Source organism: Balaenoptera acutorostrata, chromosome 19, assembly GCF_949987535.1.
Source record: "Balaenoptera acutorostrata chromosome 19, mBalAcu1.1, whole genome shotgun sequence".
Classification (NCBI taxonomy): domain Eukaryota; kingdom Metazoa; phylum Chordata; class Mammalia; order Artiodactyla; family Balaenopteridae; genus Balaenoptera; species Balaenoptera acutorostrata.
Window position 1 is genome coordinate 52,617,094 of NC_080082.1, and position 22,944 is coordinate 52,640,037.

General features: G+C 53.1%; 1 protein-coding gene across 4 annotated transcripts in view; it reads left to right on the top strand.

Moving 5' to 3' along the window:
* Positions 1–22,944, top strand: part of RYR1 (ryanodine receptor 1) — a 116,732-nt gene that overhangs the window by 39,307 nt on the left and 54,481 nt on the right. For all 4 annotated transcript variants that reach the window (XM_057533766.1, XM_057533767.1, XM_057533764.1 and 1 more), the window contains 32 exons: positions 247–516; positions 860–1,060; positions 1,395–1,506; positions 3,083–3,229; positions 4,741–5,014; positions 5,766–5,880; positions 5,965–6,097; positions 6,479–6,573; positions 7,851–7,986; positions 8,233–8,419; positions 8,505–8,613; positions 8,994–9,114; positions 9,207–9,376; positions 10,784–11,004; positions 11,088–11,178; positions 12,120–12,260; positions 12,662–12,825; positions 12,936–13,014; positions 13,275–13,364; positions 13,822–13,962; positions 14,332–14,406; positions 14,505–14,580; positions 14,919–15,042; positions 15,327–15,442; positions 17,218–17,285; positions 17,383–17,504; positions 17,970–18,019; positions 18,476–18,536; positions 18,666–18,904; positions 21,403–21,484; positions 21,993–22,123; positions 22,360–22,692. In XM_057533766.1, the coding sequence (XP_057389749.1) occupies positions 247–516; positions 860–1,060; positions 1,395–1,506; positions 3,083–3,229; positions 4,741–5,014; positions 5,766–5,880; positions 5,965–6,097; positions 6,479–6,573; positions 7,851–7,986; positions 8,233–8,419; positions 8,505–8,613; positions 8,994–9,114; positions 9,207–9,376; positions 10,784–11,004; positions 11,088–11,178; positions 12,120–12,260; positions 12,662–12,825; positions 12,936–13,014; positions 13,275–13,364; positions 13,822–13,962; positions 14,332–14,406; positions 14,505–14,580; positions 14,919–15,042; positions 15,327–15,442; positions 17,218–17,285; positions 17,383–17,504; positions 17,970–18,019; positions 18,476–18,536; positions 18,666–18,904; positions 21,403–21,484; positions 21,993–22,123; positions 22,360–22,692 (4,474 nt within the window). The remainder of the gene's footprint in view (positions 1–246; positions 517–859; positions 1,061–1,394; positions 1,507–3,082; positions 3,230–4,740; positions 5,015–5,765; positions 5,881–5,964; positions 6,098–6,478; positions 6,574–7,850; positions 7,987–8,232; positions 8,420–8,504; positions 8,614–8,993; positions 9,115–9,206; positions 9,377–10,783; positions 11,005–11,087; positions 11,179–12,119; positions 12,261–12,661; positions 12,826–12,935; positions 13,015–13,274; positions 13,365–13,821; positions 13,963–14,331; positions 14,407–14,504; positions 14,581–14,918; positions 15,043–15,326; positions 15,443–17,217; positions 17,286–17,382; positions 17,505–17,969; positions 18,020–18,475; positions 18,537–18,665; positions 18,905–21,402; positions 21,485–21,992; positions 22,124–22,359; positions 22,693–22,944) is intronic.

Here is a 22,944-nt window from a genome sequence, read left to right on the forward strand (position 1 = left end):
GTGCTCATGTTTGGCTATGTAGTCTGGGCCATGTACATGGGACACAGGGTGTGGATCTGGGGGGATCTTAAGGAGGATGGATGGCAGGGCAGGGGGATGCCATTCCTGCTTGTAAGAGGAATCATATACAGCCAATGCAGGAATGAATCTGGCCTGTGCAGGAGAAACATACCTGGAGAGTGAGGCTGGGTCTTGATTATGGAAGCCTTGCAGGCCACAGTGACAGACCCAGGCTTTGTCCCATAGGTGATGGGCATCTTTGGCGATGAGGATGTGAAACAGATCTTGAAGATGATTGAGCCTGAAGTATTCACTGAGGAAGAAGAGGAAGAGGAGGAGGAGGAAGAAGAGGAGGAAGAGGAGGATGAGGAGGAGAAGGAGGAGGATGAGGAGGAAGAGGCACGGGAGAAGGAAGATGAGGAAAAAGAGGAAGAGGAGACAGCAGAAGGGGAAAAAGAAGAAGACTTGGAGGAGGGGCTGCTCCAGATGAAGTTGCCGGAGTCTGTGAAGTTACAGGTGGGCTGATTCTTCCTGTTTTCCAGCCTCCATCCCTCTGGGCTAGGACATACAGGGTCTGGTGGGGCTTGAGTCTGGACTTTGTCCCAAGGCAGTGGGGAGCTGTGGAAGGGCATAAAGCAGTGGAGTGCTGCTGGCTTTGAATGAGCTATCTGGTTTCTATGTGGGAGGTGAATTAGAGGGATGAGACCATGGAGATGGCTGGCTTGAGGATCCAGGCAGGAGACAGTGGTGGCTCGACCAGAGCAGGGCTATGGAGTGGGGAGAGAAAGCAAGAAAAGTTTCAAGGAAGTCCTGATGGTCTCACCACCATCCCTCCTACTGCATGGCTGTCATCCCACAGATGTGTCACCTGCTGGAGTATTTCTGTGACCAAGAGCTACAGCACCGTGTGGAGTCTCTTGCAGCCTTTGCAGAGCGCTACGTGGACAAGCTCCAGGCCAACCAGAGGGACCGCTACGGCACCCTTGTGAAAGCCTTCACCATGACTGCAGCTGAGACTGCCCGACGTACTCGCGAGTTCCGCTCCCCACCCCAGGAGCAGGTCCTCTGACCCCTGACCCCAGCTGGCCTTACTGTCTAAACCCAACCTCAACCTCTCCCCTTACTCTGATCACTGATGATACTCACTTGACCTCTCAATCTGAGCTTGACCTCTGACCCTATCCATATACTTATCTGTTACTCTTCTACCTCTCTCTGAACCAGATTTCTGAGTCACCGCAGACTGACCCTGACTCCTTTCGAACCTTTAGTCGCCCAGATATCCTTCACTAATGACCTTAGACAGGAACTCACGATTGGATCTTTGATCCTTGACTCCAGAGTTCCTGCTCTGGGGTCTCTGACCCTCATTCTAATCTTTGACCTTCCCCTAGATCAACATGCTATTGAACTTCAAAAATGCTGAGGATGAGGAAGATTGTCCTGTCCCTGAAGAGATCCAACAGGATTTGCTCGAATTTCATCAAGACCTGCTGACACACTGTGGTAAGAGAGGAGATCAGAGAATTCTCCTCCCAAACTTGTTCTTGAGACCTGTCTTGAAGTTTTCCTAAGATTTCCTGATCTTAAATATCTACAGTATTTGTGCAGTAACTGTTGGTAAAATGAATGAGTGACTGAATGAATGAACATGTTAGTGAACAGGTAGATGATGAGTGGAAGGATATGTTTATATGGGTATTTGGGTGGATGTATATGTGGACAAATGGCTGTAGGCTATAGCTGGATGGAAGAGTGTGTGAATTGATGGAGAAAAGGATGGCCGAATAAAGAAATGGGTGAAGAGATGGCTGACTGGTTTGGCTGAATGAAAAGAAGGATGGCTGGTGGGATGGATGGATGACCTCTGTTTTTTCTCATAAGTCAGCTGATAATCTTACTGAGATTTTCTTATATGTGATGAGTCATTTTTCCCTGGCTGGCTTTCAAGATTTCTCTTTACCTTTGCCTTTAAGCAGTTTGAGTATGATGTATCTAGGTGTGGAGCTCAATGAATTTATCCTACTTGAGCTGTTTTTGTTTTTTGCCGCACCATGCGGTTTGTAGGATCTCAGTTCCCCAACAAGGGATCGAACCCAGGCCATGGCAGTGAAAGCCAGGAATCCTAACCACTAGGCCACCAAGTTTCTTGGATGTGTAGATTAATATTTTTCATCAAATTTGGGACTTTGAGGCCATTATTTTTCCAAATATTTTTCGCTCCTTTCTCATCTCTCCTTCTAGGACTCCCATTATGCGTATGTTGGTACATTAGATGGTGTCCCACAGGTCTCTGAGGCTCTGTTAGTTTTTCTTCAGACTGGATAACCTCTGTTGTTCTACCTTCAAGTTCATTGATTCTTTTTTTTTTAAAATTAATTAATTTATTTATTTATTTTTGGCTGTGTTGGGTCTTCGTTTCTTTGCGTGGGCTTTCTCTAGTTGTGGCAAGCGGGGGCCACTCTTCATCGCAGTACACGGGCCCCTCACTATAGCGGCCTCTCTTGTTGCGGAGCACAGGCTCCAGACACGCAGGCTCAGTAGCTGTGGCTCATGGGCCCAGTTGCTCCGCGGCATGTGGGATCTCCCCAGATCAGGGCTCGAACCCGTGTTCCCTGCATTGGCAGGCAGATTCTCAACCACTGCGCCACCAGGGAAGCCCCAAGTTCATTGATTCTTTCTCCTACCAGCTCAAGTATGCTGTTGTACCCCTCTAGTGTTTTTTAAATTTCAGTTTTTGTACTTTTCAACTCTATATGGTTATTGTTTACATTATCTACGTCTATTAATATTCTCTGTTTGATGAGACATTGTCATCATAGTTCTCTTTAATACTTTAGACTTGGTTTCCTTTAGTTCTTTGAAGATACTTGCAATAGTTGATTTAAAAGACAAATGATTCAAGGAATGAATAAATGAACAAACATGAACATATAAAGAAACAAATGAAAAACCCCACGAATGCACACATGAATGAGAAATGAGTGAGTGAACACATGAATGAACAAAGAAGTAAATGATAGAGGCGATTAATAAGCAATGAATGATGAATGACATGCCCTCCCTTCTTGACCACCTCCAGGAATTCAGCTGGCGGGGGAGGAGGAAGAACCGGAGGAAGAAGCCACCCTGGGCAGCCGCCTGATGGGCCTGTTGGAGAAGGTACGGCTGCTGAAGAAGAAGGAGGAGAAACCGGAGGAGGAGCCACCTGCCGAGGAGCACAAACCCCGTGAGGACTGGGGCCACCAGGGATGGCACAGGGGTGGCCCAAGCAGCCCTGCGCTTGGGGAGTTTCTGGGTCCAAGACAGGCCACCAGGAGTAGCCCAAGGGACGGGTGGATGGGTATTAATGAGAGAGGAGGAGTGGAGAGAGGGGTGAGAGAGGAGGCATGCTGGAGGCGTGGCCCCAAAGTTGGGGCTGCACAGTGTGTGTGTTGGAACAGCGTGGTGCACGGCTGCCAGAGCAGAGGCATACATCCAACCTCGGGATGGGGCAACTCCTGCACCACCGTGGCTTCCATGTACTTGTGGCTTTTCTTTGTTTTTCCCTTATTTCTTGGTGAAAGTGATAACTATGCTGAGGGGTTAGGAAAGCAGTCATGATAAATATTGGGCCCATGGGTCATTAGGCAAACTATATATTCACACCATATAACAAGGACAGAGTCCCTAACATTGGTGGAGGGTTTATTCTATTACATTCAAGAAATTTTATTGGGCCAACTCTGGGCCAGGCACTGTTGGTAGGGCCAGGGAATATAGTAGGGGGAAGAGTCAAAGTCCCTGCCCTCAAGGAGTTTCGAATATTACAAAAGATACAAATTACATATACCATAATATCAGATGGCCATACATATTAAGAAGAAAACTAAAGCTGAGTGAGGGGAGAGAGAGGGACAAAGATGGAGAGGTTGGAGTGGGGGAGTGAGGTATGCAAAGATCTGGGGAAAGATGATTGGTACAGATGGAACAGCTAGTGCAAAGACCCTGAGGCAGGAACATGCTTGGTGCATTTAGAGACCAGTGTGGCTGGAGCAGAGTGAGCAGGAGGGGAGGTACAGAATATGAAGTCAGAAGTGATGGGTCCAGATCGTGTAGAGCAGATGGAAGGAAGGTAGGACATGTCACAGGTCATGAATTGACATCATCATTCAGTGCCAGTGCAGGAAGGTTTCTTCTGACCCTGAGACACAGGAGACATCTGTCTTCTCTCCCAGAAATCCTGGGAAGAAAAAGGGTTGGGAGAGAAAGAGAGACAGGGAGAGAAATGGATGCTGGATAGAGGAGAGGAGAGTCCCGGGGACATCGCCAGGGAAAATAAAAGAGTTCATTTTTGACATAATTTTCAGATGACACCAAAGTCTTCACCGTTTTTCTTTGTGTCTGTTGTCTCCCATGATGAAAAATCAGCAGTGTTTTTACAGAACAAATGGAATTACCACTTGCACTTTCAAAGGTGCTCAGAATAATGCTCTGGTACTTTGCAGTGATACAAGTGCTTTTTCCTCTTAAAGCTTTTAGGGGGGCACTTATGGTCTGGGTATAGGGTGAAGAGGATAGGGAGACTCCTAGAGCCACAGAACAAAATCTGCCAGAATCTGCCCACTCCTGGCAGGAGGAGGGCGGGAGGTGAATGGTTAGCAACTGAGAAGCCCTCTGGAAAGAGGGGCGCCCTCTGTACCGTTTTCGCTCAAGGCCCTGGTCAGGAAGAGTGTTCCTACCCTTGTGTCCCCTTCCCAGAGTCGCTGCAGGAGCTGGTGTCCCACACAGTGGTGCGTTGGGCCCAAGAGGACTTCGTGCAGAGCCCCGAGCTGGTACGGGCCATGTTCAGCCTCCTGCACCGGCAGTACGATGGGCTCGGGGAGCTGCTGCGTGCCCTGCCCCGGGCCTATACCATCTCACCCTCCTCCGTGGAGGACACCATGAGTCTGCTTGAGTGCCTTGGCCAGATCCGGTCACTGCTTATCGTGCAGATGGGCCCCCAGGAGGAAAACCTCATGATCCAGAGCATTGGGTGAGGCCCCGCCCCTCCCCTGACTCTGCACATCCCTGGGGAAGGGAGGGGAGACCTTCCGGCTCAAGCTTGTCCACCGGCTCACGTCCTCTGGATGCAATAATGTGTCCTTCCCCACTTCTGCCCCATCCTCAGGGTGGTGTGCTCCTCCCAGCAGCTAGCCCATCTCCCTAGGTAATGTCCCCCCCTCTTACCTCTCCACCCACCCCTGGGTAACAGCTCCTACTCACCTGTGACTCTTGGCTCAAGATTTACCCTCTTTGAGCTTTGGTTTCTTCATCTCTAAACTGGGGAAGAGCCACGCTTATCTTGAAGAGTTGTGGTGTGGCTTCAGTGAGCTCATGTAGTGGTAATAACAGTAATAATAATAATGATAACAATAGTCTTCAGCACTCAACGCCAAGTGAGCCTCATTCATTCACTCAGCAAACATCTATTGAGCACCTACTGTGTGCCAGGCCCTTTCTAGGCACTTGGGGTTACAACATGCAACATGATAAAGATCTCCGCCCCAGGGGGAGCCCACCTTGGATCCTCTGGTTTCCTTGTCTGTGAAAGAGGGATAATTCCAGTTCCCGCCTCACAGAGTGGACATAAGGATTGAATGAGTTCAGATCTGTAAAGGGAGTAGTGCCGGGCACAGACTAGGAGTTCAGTAAATGTTAACTGTTACCACAGTGGTGGTGATGGCTCCCGCAGGGGTCTGGAGGCTCTCCGTGGACTTGACCCCATGCACTCTACCTGTCCACAGGAACATCATGAACAACAGAGTCTTCTACCAACACCCGAACCTGATGCGGGCGCTGGGCATGCATGAGACAGTCATGGAGGTCATGGTGAATGTCCTTGGGGGCGGCGAATCCAAGGTAAGGGGCTGCGTGGGCTGGGGAGCTCAGGGGAGGGGGCCCCAGAGGGCAGGCACTGACCACCAGCCCACCCTGCTTGCCCAGGAGATCCGCTTCCCCAAGATGGTGACCAGCTGCTGCCGCTTTCTCTGCTACTTCTGCCGCATCAGCCGGCAGAACCAGCGCTCCATGTTTGACCACCTGAGCTACCTGCTGGAGAACAGCGGCATTGGCCTGGGTGAGGAACCCTGAGCCCACTCCTGGCGGTCCATCCAGGCTGGCCCCGCTCTCCGCTGGCTCACTTAGTCATTTAACAAACACTCACTCTCAACTCACCCTGGATCTGGACCTGTAATGAGCAGTGCTGGGGATACCCAGACAGCCCTGGGCCTGGCCCTAATGGGGTTCACAGTGGAGTGGGGTAGACAAACCCATCCCAGACAGTGTCGGCCTGGACTGATCAGGCCTGGGATGGAGAAGCACAGTCAGAGGAGCCACCTGACCCAGGCTGGAAAAGGGGTGGTCAAGGAGGGCTTCCTGGAGGAGGTGAGGCAAGCAAAAGTGAGACAGTCAGCTAGGCACCTCTGAAGAGCATTCTCACTGCCTCTCACCCCCACAGGCATGAAGGGCTCCACGCCCCTGGACGTGGCAGCTGCCTCTGTCATTGACAACAACGAGCTGGCCTTGGCGTTGCAGGAGCAGGATCTGGAGAAGGTGTGGAGGGAGAAGGCCTGGCCCATACCTGGCCCCTTGGGGCACCTGCTGATTTGGGTCCCACTCTATGGGTGCCATTGTGCATGGTCCAGAACTGAATCAGAAGGGGAATAATTTGCAGCAAAGGGACAGGACCCAGTCACTCGCTCACGGGGCTGAGTGAAAATCTACACCCCACCCTCCCCAGCCACGTGGGCTTGGCACGTTTCTTGGCCCTCTGTGCTCCCTGCTTCTGTGTGTAGCAGTGAAAGGCATGGGCTCTGGAGTTCAGCAACTTAGATTCAACTCCCCGCCCCCACCCCAACTCCCAGCCCCACTCTCTTGCTGTGTGGCCTTGGACAAGTGGCTTAAATTCTCCAGGCCTCCATCTCCTCATTTGTAGAATGAATATAATAGAAACAATTTCATACAGTTGTTCTGCGGATTAAATAAGTTAACTCACGAAAGCGTTTACAAAGCAGTAAGCACTCTCTGACAGTTATCTACTATTATAGTATTATTATTTAACAAATGTTTTTGAGCACCTACTATGTGTCAGGACCCGTCCAAGGCAGTAGGGGTATGACAGTGATTGAGAGTCAAAAATCCTTGTCCTTGTGAAGCTGACATTCTAGTTGGGAGGATGGATAATAAACAAGATGAAGAAGTAAAATATGTGGTGTATTAGCTAATGACGAGTGTTAAGGAAGAAAAAACGTGAGCAAGGGAGAGAAATATCAAGTGTTGGGAGGGTGTCTGAGTTTAGACACGAGTGGTCAGAGAAAGCCTCACTGAGAAAGTGACCTTCAGGTAAAGCTCTGAAGGAGATGGGGGCCATATGGACATGAGGGGGAAGAGCATTCCAAGCTGGGAAGCAGCCAGTGCAAAGGCGCTGAGGCAGGAGTGAACCTGATGAGTTTGAGGAACAGCAGAGAGAGCAGTGTGCTTGGAGCAGAGGGAGACAGGGTGAGTGCTAGGATGTGAGGGCAGGGAGTTGACAAGGGCAGATAGTGTGGAGGGTCTGTGGGCCACAGCGAGGGCTCTGGCTTTAGCCCTAAGTGAGACAGTAGGGGTCTCTCTGACTGTGTGGGGGACAGACTAGGGGTTGAAGGGAACAGTGAGCCCAGGGAGGAGGTGGCTGTGATGGTCCAGGTGGGAAATGATGGTGGAGGATGAGGGTTATTGTTTGCTGAGGGATCCAAATTGGATTGCAGAGCTCCAGAGATGGGCAGGGACTTGAGCCTTGGGGAGGAAGGAGGTGTGGGTCTAGCCTTTGGCTGAGCCTCCTGTGCCCCCAGGTGGTGTCCTACCTGGCAGGCTGTGGCCTCCAAAGCTGCCCCATACTCCTGGCCAAAGGGTACCCAGACATCGGCTGGAACCCCTGCGGCGGCGAGCGCTACCTGGACTTCCTGCGCTTTGCTGTCTTCGTCAATGGTGAGGCAAGGGGCGGCGGTAATAAGGCGGGAGGCTGGGGGTCACTGGCTAAAGCCTCCCTCGGGTATGCCCCACAGACTGGGCCACAGGCCTGGCCTGGGCAGGGATGCCTGCAAGTGGGCGCGGGGCAGGGTCTGGAGGTCAACAGGGGCCTGACGTTCACCCCTGGGGTGCCAGGTCAGGGGCTGTCCAGGGAGGGACCCTGGGCAGTGGCTCATGAGGCCTCCTGACCCCGCGAGCCACCAGGTGAGAGCGTGGAGGAGAATGCCAATGTGGTGGTGCGTCTGCTGATCCGCAAGCCTGAGTGCTTCGGGCCTGCCCTGCGGGGCGAGGGCAGCTCGGGGCTGCTGGCCACCATCGAAGAGGCCATCCGCATCTCCGAGGACCCCGCGAGGGATGGCCCAGGAGTCCGCAGGGACCGGCGGCGTGAGCTGTGAGTCTCCTGCCCCCTCCTCGACAGAACCACCACCCTCCCTGAGCCCCTGCTGCCTCCTCACACCACCCGCCTTCCTCTGCAGCTTCGGGGAGGAGCCTCCCGAAGAAAACCGGGTGCACCTTGGACACGCCATCATGTCCTTCTACGCTGCCTTGATCGACCTGCTGGGACGCTGTGCACCAGAGATGCATGTGAGACCTGAAGGCTGGGCTGGGGGGCGGGCACAGCCAACCTTGAACCTCTTCATTCAGACATTCAACAACATTGATTTAGCTCTTGCTATGCGTGTGGTCCTGGGCTAGGCAATGCTGGGGACACACCAGTGGCAGAGAGAGCCCCTGGCCCCACTCCCACAGAGCTCTCAGTCCAGTGCGGGAGATCAAGCAATGAAAGCCAGTGGTAGTCAGGGCTGCAGGGGAGAAGCACAGGCAGAGGCGTCAGGGCTGGGAATTCTAGAGTTAGCTCCACGAGACAGAGTCTTTACCTGCCAGTGGGTCGGGAAGGGATGGAATGGGGGAATGACCACATGGGGCAGGGGGTGCCTGATGACATGCCCACCTCCCCTCTCCAGCTAATCCAAGCCGGCAAAGGCGAGGCCCTGCGGATCCGCGCCATCCTGCGCTCCCTCGTGCCCCTGGACGACCTCGTGGGCATCATCAGCCTCCCACTGCAGATCCCCACCCTGGGCAAAGGTACGGAGGGGCGGGACTCAGCAAGGGAGTGACGCTGGGGAGGAAGCAGAGGGACCCCAAGGGCAGCCCTGACCCCGCTCTCTTGCCCACAGATGGGGCTCTGGTACAGCCAAAGATGTCGGCATCCTTTGTGCCGGACCACAAGGCGTCGATGGTGCTCTTCCTGGACCGCGTGTACGGCATCGAGAACCAGGAGTTCTTGCTGCATGTGCTAGATGTGGGTTTCCTGCCCGACATGCGGGCGGCCGCCTCGCTGGACACGGTGAGTAGTCTGGCCACTCTCCCGGCCTCCAGAGTGGGATGTGTCATGGGAATAGTGGCAGCACTTTTGTTTGTTCTGAACTTGTGTATATATCATAATCCTCCCTCCTCCACCATCAAGATAGAAAACAAAAACCAAGAAAAACTCTGAGTTCTGGGAAAGGGTGGGTGGAAATCTCCAACACCTCAGGTTATAAAAAAGAATTCTCAGTGATGGCTCAGCACCGTGGAGATACAAAGACCCATGCACAACACCAACAACAAGAACAGTAATAATAGAAGGTGACAATGCCACGTTAGGATGAAGACTGATAACTCACCATTGGTTTGGCCAAATGGAGGAAGCAGTTTCAGTGAGGTGGTGGGGCTAAAGCCTTATGGGAAAGGGTTTAGGAGAGCCTGAGAGGACTTCCCTGGCAGTCCACTGCAGGGGGCGCAGTGGAAGTTTGCCCCCTGGTCAGGGAACTAAGAGCCCATATGCCATGCGGTGCAGCCAAAAAATATATATATAGAGAGAGAGCGAGCCCCTCTCAGAGAGAGAGGCTGAGAGGTGAGGTATTGGAGACAGCGAGTGTTGACAGTCTACACAAGTTGGTGACAGAAGAGGCAGGGAAATGGCGATGTGCTGGCCGGGTGAACTTGGTCAAGAGGAGGCTCTTCTTAAGATGGGAGAAATGACTGTTCCCTACTGGGAAAGGGAACCCCGGAACTTGAATCTATAACTACCAGTTTATCAGAAATACAGGGGGCGGAGGAACTAGTTACCTGACACCACTGGGAAGCGACCAACCAAGGCCAAAATGTAGGAAATTCCATTGGACCCATGACTCAGTTTCTTCAGCAAATAAATAGCCTTAAAAGGGGTGGGGGGAGGAAAAGGGACAGTTACTAATGGAGACACCTGTCAGCCAAGTACAGTATGGGGGTCTTCTTGGGGCCCTGATCCAAACAATCGCAGCTAAATGCAAAGCCATTTTTGAGACAATTAGAGAAAGCTGATCATGATTATTAAGAGATTTCGTTAATTCTGTGAGGTGTGATAATGGCAGCATGGAATGTTAAATAGAAGTATTGATACTTGTTAAATGGAGATACATATTGAAGTATCTTTGGATAAAGTGATATATGGCTGGGGGTTGCATGAAATATTACAGGAAAAAAAGGCGAGGGTAGAGAGGAAAAGCATGCAGAAGGTGGGTATCTGCAGAACAGCCTAATCTGGGTAATGAGGGTTCATTAATTGGCTCCTGGACTTTTGCGTGTATTTGAAATTTTGCATAGTCCAAAGTACTAAGGGTAGTGGAGTCTGGGAGAAGCAGGTTTCAGGGGAAGATCAGAAGCCGGGGTCGTTTGCCCAGAGTTATCCTGGGCGGGTGTCAGGGCTTGATGTCCCCACCCTGCGCCCCAGGCCACTTTCAGCACCACGGAGATGGCGCTGGCGCTGAACCGTTACCTGTGCCTGGCGGTGCTGCCGCTCATCACCAAGTGTGCGCCACTCTTTGCGGGGACCGAGCATCGCGCCATCATGGTGGACTCCATGCTTCACACGGTGTACCGCCTGTCCCGCGGCCGCTCGCTCACCAAGGCGCAGCGCGACGTCATCGAGGAATGCTTGATGGCGCTCTGCAGGTGGGGCGGGACCCTGGTGGGCGGGGCTACGGGTGGGGCGGACCTCAGGGTGAGATAACCCCGCCCCGTGCATGTCCCCGCAGGTACATCCGCCCGTCCATGCTGCAGCACCTACTGCGGCGCCTGGTGTTCGACGTGCCCATCCTTAACGAGTTCGCCAAGATGCCGCTCAAGGTGAGGGCAAGCCCTCTTCAGCTTGCGTATTTCCATGCTCCACCCACCGGCTTGCTCCACCCACCGGCTTGCTCCGCCCTCGGACCACGGGACTCGTTTGTATCACACCGCCCAGGCCAGTTAACCTGCAAACGCGCGGGCAGCGGGCCCCATAGAAACCTCTTTAACATTCACTTTGCGTCACTGGTGCCTCTAACACTCCCTAATTAGCGTTTAATTCGCATAACAGTGAGCCAACCCCCATCTTAATTAGCATATATTTGCGTGGGGCACACTTTTTCTAATTAGCATGCTTATTCGCATGCTTAGACCACCGGCCTTCCACTATTCAAATGACTGCATTTATTTCAGTAAATAGTACCACAGCTATCCTGAATATTTGCACACTGTCTCTCCTATTATTTTTTCATTTGCATGCTAGTTTGCATAAGGAGATACCCCCAACTCAGATATTTTTAACTATTTTGCGTAATACATCTAAATCAGCCCCCATTTCAAATTTCCATATTGGCTGGTGGAGGCTCTCTTCCCAACTACCACGTGTTTCCATGGGGTGCTGCCTATGTTTCTATTTGCCATGTTAATTCACATAAGCACAGATCACTTCATCCGTATGCCCATTTGCACATAACCCTACCCATGGATTAATATCTGCATGCTTATTTGTGTAAAGAACACCAGACAAATCCAGCTCTGATTTAATGCCCATCCTGACTCTGAATTAGAGTGCCAAATTTACATAACAAACTGTCCAGGACCACTTCCCAATACGCATGCCATTTCCCCTTTATTAGCATATCATTTGCATAATCCACACCTCCTTCATAATTTAAAAGCACTGCCACCCCCCACCCCCACCCCAGGGCCTCCCTGGACCTTCATTCGCCTGCCACCTGTTAATGTCCCCCTCATTTGTGTGTCCCCCTCTTGTTCCCACCCAGCTCCTCACCAACCACTATGAGCGTTGTTGGAAGTACTACTGCCTCCCCACAGGCTGGGCCAACTATGGGGTCACCTCGGAGGAAGAGCTGCACCTCACCCGTAAACTCTTCTGGGGCATCTTTGACTCGCTGGCCCATAAGGTCTGGGCACCCGAAGGCCCTGAAAGAAGCCTGTTTGGAGGGTCTGGGGCCCGAAGTCAGGGATCCAGAATGAAATCCTCAAAGTTGGGGGTTCAGGGAGGGAGACAGTTCTGCAGGTTTGGATCTAGGAGAATCTATGAGTTGGGTCTCTGGTTTGAACATTATGGAAGAGGGAATGGGCCTCTAGTTTGGGGGTTTGGAGGGGGTAACATAGGCGTGGTTTGAGAGTCCAGGTGGATCTGAGGTTTGGGTTTCAGGGAGAGAGACCATACTTCATGTTTGAGGGCTCAAGAAAGAGGGGTGATGATTGGAGGAGTGAGTTTGAAGTCCTGGTGCTCCAGGATTTGAAGGCTCCGTCAGGCCTGCAGTGACCACCCCCCCCCACGCCCTGACCTCCCCAGAAATATGACCCAGAGCTGTACCGCATGGTTATGCCCTGCGTGTGTGCCATCGCAGGGGCCCTGCCCCCCGACTACGTGGACGCCTCATACTCATCCAAGGCTGAGAAAAAGGCCACGGTGGACGCTGAAGGCAACTTTGATCCTCGGCCTGTGGAGACCCTCAAGTGAGGCCTGGGGGCAGGAGCGGGGGGCCTGGGGGCTGGGAGAAGAAGAAGGTTTCAGAGGTGGAAGGAGGGGCCAGCCCTAACATCTGCTGACCCCATCCCCCTAATAGTGTGATCATCCCAGAGAAGCTGGACTCCTTCATTAACAAGTTTGCGGAGTACACACACGAGAAGTGGGCCTTCGACAAGGTTGGCGTCATGGTCCTCCCCTCCCCAGGAACCCCCACCTCTGCCAGCCTTCCTCAAGACCCCAGCTTTCCCCCAGACCCAGATCCTCCCGGAGGGCCCCAGGTTTCCCTGAGACCCATAACTCTTCCTGGGATTCACAGCCTCCTCTGGAACCCTCAGCCCCTCCAGGGTTCCCGCTCAGTGTCTGTCCACACCTCATCCTGCTCCCACTCCCAGCTCCATAGTGACACTGCCCCCACCTGTCCCCTCTCCACCTCCAGATCCAGAACAACTGGTCCTATGGGGAGAACATAGATGAGGAACTGAAGACCCATCCCATGCTGAGGCCCTACAAGACATTTTCGGAGAAGGTGACCAAGCCTTGGCATCCAAGTTGGGGGTCCAAAATTTGGGGGATCAGGGAGGGGTGAGGCAGCTTCATGGGCTTGGATCTAGCTGGATCTGTGGGTTAAGGCTCCCCATCCATGGACTTTGTCTTCCCTCAAACTTGGCTGCCTCCCCTAGACCCCAGACTCCTAGTGTCCCTTCTCTTAGAAAGAGTTGGAGAGACTGCATTTGATTCCTTGACCATACAACTTAACTTCTCTGAGTCTCATGTATAAAAGGGGATAATGAGAGTTTGGGAAGCTCTGTTACAGAACAGGTAAGACACCTGGGATTGAATTCGGACTGGACCACTCCTAGCCACATGGTCAGGGCTTTCCCCTTCTTGGGATACTGGAGGCCAGTGAGGCTGAGCCAGGGGCTCCTACCTCCACCTCCCTCTCACCCCATTCCACCAACTCCACTCCCTTCTGTCCACCCCAGGACAAAGAGATTTACCGCTGGCCCATTAAGGAGTCCTTGAAGGCCATGATTGCCTGGGAATGGACGATAGAGAAAGCCAGGGAGGGTGAGGAGGAGAAGATGGAGAAGAAAAAAACCCGGAAGATATCCCAAAGTGCCCAGGTGGAGGCGGGGCTGGGACAGGGGGCGGGGTCATGAGGGGGTGGTGAGCGGCTAGAATAAGGGGCGGGGCCAGGAGAGGGTGGGGCCAGGCAGGAGGTGGGATCGAGAGGGGGGATAAGGGCCAGGGGAAAAAGGTGGGGTCAGCGAAAGGGGGAAGGCCAGGAGGGGGTGCAGGAGAAGGCTGAGAGATCTGGGAAGGAGAGGGCATGGGTCTGAAGAACTGCAAAGGGCAGAAGAGAGGAGGGTGGCTTAGAGACAGGGACTTAAGGAGAGGGCACAGAGGAGGGGTGTAGGGCCAGGCAGGGGGGATAAATTGGCTTGGGGGCTGGGCTTCCTGCTAGTCCATTCATCTTTCCCTTGTCTCCCCAGACCTATGATCCACGGGAAGGCTACAACCCCCAGCCCCCCGACCTCACCGGAGTTACCCTGTCCCGGGAGCTGCAGGTGAGTCTTCTGGTCCTTTATTTGGGGACTGGAGGCGTCTGTTGGGAGAGGAAGACATCCTCTGAATGTGGGCTTTGACCCTTTGCATCCTCTCCCAGGCCATGGCAGAACAACTGGCGGAAAATTACCACAACACATGGGGGCGGAAGAAGAAACAGGAGCTGGAAGCCAAGGGTGAGGCACCCACCCCACGCCGCACAGACTCCCCTTCGCCGTACTCCCCTAGTCACAGGCTCCGGAGTCGTAAGGGCCTGGGTTACAGTTGTGTGACTTTGAACAGTTGCTTTCACCCCACTGAACCTTCGTTTCTGTGTCTCTACAATGGGGATAATCGCAGCATTTACTCCTGTAGGGCTGTGGTGAGGATGTGAGGAGCATCTGAAAGCAATGTTTGGTTATTCTTATCTCTGTCTTTATTACTATAATTATGCACACCCTGAACTTCAGGAACCACTTCAATGAGCGGCCTGGGTCCCCCCCACGCCCCTGATTTCTGGTCTTTCCTGCCCCAGGTGGTGGGACCCACCCCCTGCTGGTTCCCTACGACACGCTCACGGCCAAGGAGAAGTCACGAGATAGAGAGAAGGCCCAGGAGCTGCTGAAGTTCCTGCAGATGAACGGCTACGCGGTCACTAGGCAAGCGGGCTGGAAGGCCGGCCCGGGATGGGTAGGGAAAGTGGGCGGAACCCCGGCAAAAGCTGGGAGCGGCGAGTCCTAGGTAGTGGAGGCAGAGCCAGAGAAAGGAAGATGATGGGGGTGGGGCCTGGGAGCAGAGGCAGGGCCAGAGAGGGGAGGAACCTAAGAAGGGTGGGGCCTGGAAAGCGGAGGCAGGGCCTGGGGGAGTCCAGGCCGAACTGGAAAGAGGCGGGAAATACGGCGGGTCTGCGTCTGGGCTGACCTCTCGCTCTGCCTGCACGCAGGGGCCTTAAGGACATGGAACTGGATACGTCTTCCATTGAGAAACGGTTCGCCTTCGGCTTCCTGCAGCAGTTGCTCCGCTGGATGGACATTTCTCAGGAGTTTATCGCCCACCTGGGTACGGAGAATTCCCTCCCCGTTCCCGCCCTAGCTGCAGTTTCACAAAGGCACCCAGCTCATTCATTTCTCCTTCCTCCCCTCATCTAATCATTGTGCCAGACATTGTTCTAGGGGTTGAGAATAAGACAGTGAACAAGAAGACAAAGATCCCTGTCCTCCTGCCACTTACATTCCTGTGGTGGATTCAGCCATTTAAAGTCGGAAATAAGGAGATCACTGAGTGTGTCAGAAAGTGATTAGTGTTATGGGAAGAGGAATACACTAGAGCTAGCTAAAGAGGGTTGGGAGTGTGGGCCGCTTGTAATTTTAAATGGAGTATTCCAGGACTTCCTTGGCGGTCCAGTGGTTCAGATGCTGCACTTCCACTGCAGGGGTCAGTGGGTTTGATCCCTGGTCGGAGAACTAAGGTCCCACATGCCCTGCTGTGCAGTCAAAAAAATAAAAATAAATAAATAGAGTATTCCAGGAAGCTGGGGAGAGAGCTATGTGGTCATCTGGGGAGAGTATTTTAGGGAGAGGAACAACCAGTGCAGAGGTCGCTGATGTGCGTAGTAGGAGGCCCATGTGGCTGAAGCAGAGTGACAGAGGGGAAGAGTGAGAGGAAACGGGGTCAGTGACAGGCAGATCATGACGGGCTTTGCAGGCCATGGGGAGGACTGTGGCTTTTTGCTCTGAGTGAGATGGTACCACGGGAGCATTCTAAGCAGGAGAGGGCCCTGATCTGCCTTGGGTGTTCACAGGCTCCCTCTGGCTGCCTGTGGGAGCAGACTGAGGGCGGCAGGAGCAGAAGAGGGTGAGAACTGGGCAGACTCTGGATCTATTTTGAAGGCTGAGGCTGTTGGGATGCCCTGCAGACGCCTCTTATATATCACTAAGAATCACAGCTGGGGCCCCTATGATCCCTTCCAGCTTCCCCCAGAGAGCCCCAGCATTCCCCTTAAGAGCCACCCAGGAACCCCCAAATTCCCTTCAGGTGAGTGAGTGGCCCAGCAGGATTCACTCATACATCTCACCCCAAATCCCACGTGAGCCAGACCTCCATGCTGCACAGGCTCCTGGCAATTCCCTCTCCTCCCTGAAGCTCAGTTTGCTCATCTGTGAAAGGGGGATTCTGTTCACCATAACCCGCTACAGTTCTGTCACTTATTTGCTGAGTGACCTGGAGTGAGCTCTTTCACCTCAATTTCCTCATCCGTAAAATGGGAATGAAGGGCCAAGTATACAGGCCTCCAGGTTGGGAGGAGATTGTGCAAGAACATTTCTCACAGTGCCAGGGGACATAGCAAGTGTTTAGTAATTGGAGCCTTATTTATTATTATTATTATTATTTTAATAGTATTATTATTTTAATAATATGAATTATTACCGTCACTACGATGATGATGATGATGACTGAAACAGATTTCCACTTTAAAGTTGAATCTAATGTGTCTATATTGACTTCTTATTTCATTCATTCATTCCACATTTACTCAGTGCCAGATATTGAAGTTCAGAAAGAAAAGGACTTGTGATTGGTGAGGAGGGGGATGTTCCATGGCCTTACCCCATCCCAGTTTGTCCTCCTCCCCATTTTCAGCCTCAGGAAGGGTTTGATCAAGGAGTTAGGGGGATCAGATGAAAGATAGGGGAGAGAGGTTTACCTCAAAGCCAATACAAGTGACTTCATACCAGGAGGCAATCTCCTATCATATCCCAACTCTGCCCCCTCAGAAAACCCTGAGTTCCCTAGCCTTGAAGCCACCATGACCCCTATTTTCCTTCCCCCACCAGAGGCTGTGTTCAGCAGTGGACGAGTGGAAAAGTCTCCTCATGAACAGGAGATTAAATTCTTTGCCAAGGTGAGAGGTGGGCTCAGAAGCTGGAGGAGGCTGGGGACTGGTGGGCTTTCCTCTCTCTTCACCCAAAATCCCCTTCGTCTCTTCCCCATGCCCCCAGATCCTGCTCCCTTTGATCAACCAGTACTTCACCAACCACTGCCTCTATTTCCTGTCCACGCCGGCCAAAGTGCTGGGCAGTGGTGGCCACGCCTCCAACAAGGAGAAGGAAATGATCACCAGGTGCGCCCCCCTGGGACCTGTGACTCACACCCCTGACCTCACGGCATTGTAATCCTGGATCTCTTCCTCCCACCCTTGGACCTTAGAGGCTCTGTCCTAGGTGCTGGGCACTGATCAGTCTACCTGCAGAGGTGATGGAAGGGCTAGGGTGAACAACTGCCCTGGTGTGCCCCAGGACACGGGGCTTTCAGGCAACCTGGGACGAATTGGTCACCCTGTCAGAAAGGCAGACCAGCGTCCCCACCCCCAGCATACCAGTTACTGCTTGTGACTTTCAAGCTGGTTCATCTCTCTGCCCCTCCGCACCCCTCTGTCTCCTTCGTTTTCTCCCCCATCATGCTTTCTCCTCCTGGCTCTGTCTTCTGTCCCTCTCCCCCTGTCTTCCCTGTCCCTCCTCCTCTCATTGTGTCCCCTTGGTGTCCTCGCTCCCTGTTTCTCCTGTCCTGTTTCTTTCTATTTCTTCAGCCTCTTCTGCAAGCTTGCCGCTCTTGTCCGTCACCGAGTCTCTCTCTTTGGTAAGTAGCTCTGCTCCCGAGCCCTTCTCCCCAATCTTCCCTCTCTTCCCCTCTTCACAACCTCACCCTGAAGAAATATGGCCCAGGTTCATGCCTTAATCTGAACAACTTTCCCTGTGTTCTTCCTCTGAACTTGGACATGGAGTGGGTGGTCCTGGGGACAGAGCAGTGACTGGGATAGTCCTGGGCCCTGCCATCATGGAACGCTCAGACTCATAACCAGACAGTGACGGCCCAGAGGTCAGGGCCAGGATGGGGGAGGGACAGGAAGAGGGGTCAGGGCCGGGATGGGGGAGGGACAGGAAGAGAGATCACAGCCAGGATGAGGGAAGGACAGGGGCCTATGGGAGTCTAGGTGGGGTGGGGGTGGATGAAGAGAGATCAGCTGAGTTGGCTGTAGAGGGAGGTACTGTCCCCATAACCCTTTCTTCACCCAAGCCCAACTTCCTCCCCCAGGGACGGATGCCCCAGCTGTGGTCAACTGTCTTCATATCCTGGCACGCTCCCTGGATGCCAGGTGGGGCTAAGGGTCATGGTGCCCACTCCCATTCTAACCGTGCTCCCACCCCCAGCCCCTGTTCTCCTAGACTCTCCTCAATCTTGAATCTCAGATTCTGGAACTGGTTTGCCCCCACTTCCCTGTTAGGACCGTGATGAAGTCTGGCCCCGAGATCGTGAAGGCTGGCCTCCGTTCGTTCTTTGAGAGTGCCTCGGAGGACATCGAGAAGATGGTGGAGAACCTGCGGCTAGGCAAGGTGTCGCAGACACACACGCAGGTGAAGGGTGTGGGCCAGAACCTCACCTACACCACCGTGGCCCTGCTGCCCGTGCTCACCACCCTCTTCCAGCACATCGCCCAGCACCAATTTGGAGACGATGTTATCCGTAAGGGCTCCTGATCTCAAGGGCAGTTGTGTGTGGGGGGTGTCAGTTCAACCAACACCACCCATCCCAGTGTGCCTGACAGAATCTGCAGGTGTTTCAGCGTTATATTTATTGAGAGGATTCATTGTCATAAGCAAAGTGTGCATTCAGTTCAGAAAATCGGTAGGTTAGAGAATGAGTTAATCAGAGCATTAATTCCACAGCTCTAACAAAAGAACCTAAATCACAGTAGCTTAAACAAGTGACAGATATATTTCTTTTTCATGTAACAGTCTACTGGTAGGTTGATCATGACGTCAGAAGCCCAGATTCCTTCCATCTTGTTGCTCTGCCATCCCTGAAATATTGCCTTTATCCATATGGTCCAAGATGGTGCACCATCTCCTTCTCATTCTAGCCAGTAGGAGACAAGAGAAAACAGAGGAGGGCACCTCAGTTCTCTTAAAGGAACAACGTAGAAATGGCCCACATCACTTCTGCTCACATTTATCCTATTGGCCAGAACATAGCATATGGCCACATGTCACTGTAAGGAAGGCTAGGATGGTAGACTTTATTCATGTGTTGAGCTAAGCATGGAGGTCTCTTACTAGGAAGAAGAGAAGAGCAGAAAGAAGGTAAGAGCAGATATTGGGAGTCAATTGGCAGTGTCTGCTGTATTTATCCTACCAAATGGCACCTATAGTGTGTGACCCAGCCTGGGATCTTGTAACATAATGCATACAGTGTGTAACATAATGTTGTTAATGAGACCCGGGCAAGATAAAACACCCAATAGGGGGTGATGACATTGTATGTTCAGGTACTCAAAAAGCCCTACAAGATGTGGAGCATGGCAGAGGCAGGAAAGGGCAGGAAGGGCTGGTGGGAGGGATGTCTTGGAGGCCGAGGAGATAGGCTGTGGAGAGGAGGCATCCAGAGTGAGGCCCTGGCCTGGGGACCTGGGGACAGTGGGGCCTCCATGAGACAAGTTGGGAGAAATAACAAGTTTGAGGGAGATGCCAAGGTCAGTTTGGGGTTCGGTGGTTGTGAGGGGCCCAGGGGATCGGAGGCGTCCAGGACGGGCTCTGGGGACCGAGGGGTAGGGGAGGCCTGTCTCAGCTCACTGCTGATTTGACATTGACAAAAATAAAAAAAGTAGCACTTGGATGGGGTTCTTTCCCGGCTCCAATATTTTTTTTTTCGGCCGCGCCATGGGGCACGCGGGATCTTAGTTCCCCAACGAGGGATCAAACCCGAGCCCTTGGCAGTGAGAGCGAGGAGTCCTAACCACTGGACTGCCAGGGAATCCCTCCAACATTTTATTCTGAAATTTTAAAAACATACAGAAAAGTAGAAAGAAGAGAATTGTTAACAATCTGCCCCATTTGTTTTACCTTTCACTTTATGAGTGAAAGTATTTCCAAACTTTTTGTTGAACTTTTTTTAAAAAATTTATTTTATTTTTATTTATTTTTGGCTGCATTGGGTCTTTGCTGCTGCACGCGGGCTTTCTCTAGTTGCGGCGAGCGGGTGCTACTCTTCGTTGTTGTGCGCGGGCTTCTCATTGCAGTGGCTTCTCTTGTTGCGGAGCACGGGCTCTAGGCACGCGGGCTTCAGTAGTTGTGGCACACGGGCTCAGTAATTGTGGCTTGTGGACTCCAGAGCGCAGGCTCAGTAGTTGTGGCGCACGGGCCTAGTTGCTCCGCGGCATGTGGGATCTTCCCGGACCGGGGATCAAACCCGTGTCCCCTGCATTGGCAGGCGGATTCTTAACCACTGCGCCACCAGGGAAGCCCTTGTTGAACTTTTGAATGTGAGTTGCACACACACAGTGACACCTCATCCCTAAATACTCAGCCTGCAACACCTGAATGTTGCAGAACCTTCTCTCCTGTACCCACAATATCAGTATCACACCTAACCTGACTATAGTTAAATTTCCCTATTACCCTCAAAATGTCTTTGATTTTTTTTTTTAATTCAGAATTCAGTGAAGTTTCTCTCATTGCATTTGGTTGTTATGTCTCTGTCGTCTCTTTTCAATCTAGAACAGTCCCCCTGCCCTCTTTTTGCCTCATGACACTTAGGAAGTTGACAAGGTTCTTAACCTGGCCTTCTGGGGTGGGGGGTGTGTGGATAACCAATATTGAAGTCACAACTGGATATCTGTTTGCATTTGCTGGAGAGAGTGTCCATCACTATCATCAAAGACATCCGTGACTCCTCTCCAAGAACAGCTAGCCTTCACTGAGTGCCTCCTGTGTGCCCTGTTCCAGTTGCTTTCTGAGTATTAACTCATTTAATCATCACAACAACCCCATGAGGAAGATACTATAATTATCCACATTTTACAGAGAGGGAAACTAAGGCCGCGAGAGAGTTGGTACTTGCTCAAGTAACAAAACTTGTAAATGGCAGGCTGGCTCTACAGCCCCTGCTCTTACCCGTCATTTGGAGACAAGGGAGGGGGTTAGAGAAGAGCTGGTACGGACCCTCACCCTCCCTCTTTCCCTCAGTGGATGATGTCCAGGTCTCTTGCTACCGAACGCTGTGCAGTATCTACTCTCTGGGAACCACCAAGAGCCCTTACGTGGAAAAGTAAGGAGAGACAGCCATAGTTTGGGGCTGGGGTGGATACCGTGGGGGCCCAGGGAGGGGAGGGCACAGGAGAAGATGGGGGTGAATGAAAAGCCGGGAAATGGTCAAAGTCTTCAAAATGCAGTTCCTCAAGATGGCCACGTGAGGGCGCTCAGAGGAAGGCCAGTGAAGAAAGTGGAGGCCACTGGTTGGGGGCCAGGTGGGCACAGGCGTTTGGCGGCCAGGATGCCAGGTTGTTCTGGGCTGGCAGGGAGCACGCAGAAACTCTGGCGGCCCACAGGAGCCAGGCATGCTGGGGGCACTGGGGAGGGCCGCTGGCAGTGCCAGAATCACGGGTAGAGCAAAAGGGCACTCAGGAAACCCAGGGAAACGGCCGCATGGGTGACCACCAGTGAATGGCATCTCTGCCCCGAAGTGTCCTGGGGAGAGGCACTTCTGTGGAGGAAGGGACTGGGATCCAGGACAGGGCAGAGGGGGCGTGGGAGCTAAGCACAGCCTCGTCTTCCAGGCTTCGGCCAGCCCTGGGCGAGTGCCTGGCCTGCCTAGCAGCGGCCATGCCGGTGGCGTTCCTGGAGCCTCAGCTGAACGAGTATAATGCCTGCTCAGTGTACACCACCAAGTCGCCCCGGGAGCGGGCCAGTAAGTCGGGCGGGGCTGGGGCAGCTGTCCAGGGTTATATTCCACCTGCACGGGTTCCAGGGAGACCCACTGTGGGTAGTGTGGCCCAGTCTGGGCTCTGAGGGGCTGAGGATTCCCCAGGTTGGGGGCACTCCAGATTGGGGAACCCCAGAGTTTGTGGGTGCTCGATTATGGTGTGGACACTGAGGTCTGGGCATGATGGGTTGGCATGCCCTGACCCCCTCCCCGCACCCCAGTCTTGGGGCTCCCCAACAGCGTGGAGGAGATGTGTCCTGACATCCCGGTGCTGGAGCGGCTCATGGCAGACATAGGGGGGCTGGCTGAGTCGGGGGCCCGCTACACAGAGATGCCGCACGTCATCGAGATCACGCTGCCCATGCTGTGCAGCTACCTGCCCCGCTGGTGGGAGCGCGGACCCGAGGCACTCCCGCCTGCCCTGCCTGCAGGGGCCCCTCCACCCTGCACAGCCATCACTTCCGACCATCTCAACTCCCTGCTGGGGAATATCCTGCGGATCATCGTCAACAACCTGGGCATTGACGAGGCCTCGTGGATGAAGCGGCTGGCTGGTGGGTCTGGCAGGCATGGGCCTCCTGAGTATGGGGGCTCAGGTCCCTGGACCTGATGGTCTCAGAGGGAGATCCCGGGGTCCATGGTTTTCTGGGAGTGGGGAGGAGTCAGAGCTCAGTTTTCTCGGGGTCACAAGGCCAGAGGTCATCCTAAGGGGTCAGAATCTCAGGCTCATAGGGTCTGAGGTGGAAGCATGCGTCCTGGGAGTCCTCCAGGCTGGAGTCTGAATTTCTGGAGCCTTGAAGAGGGTT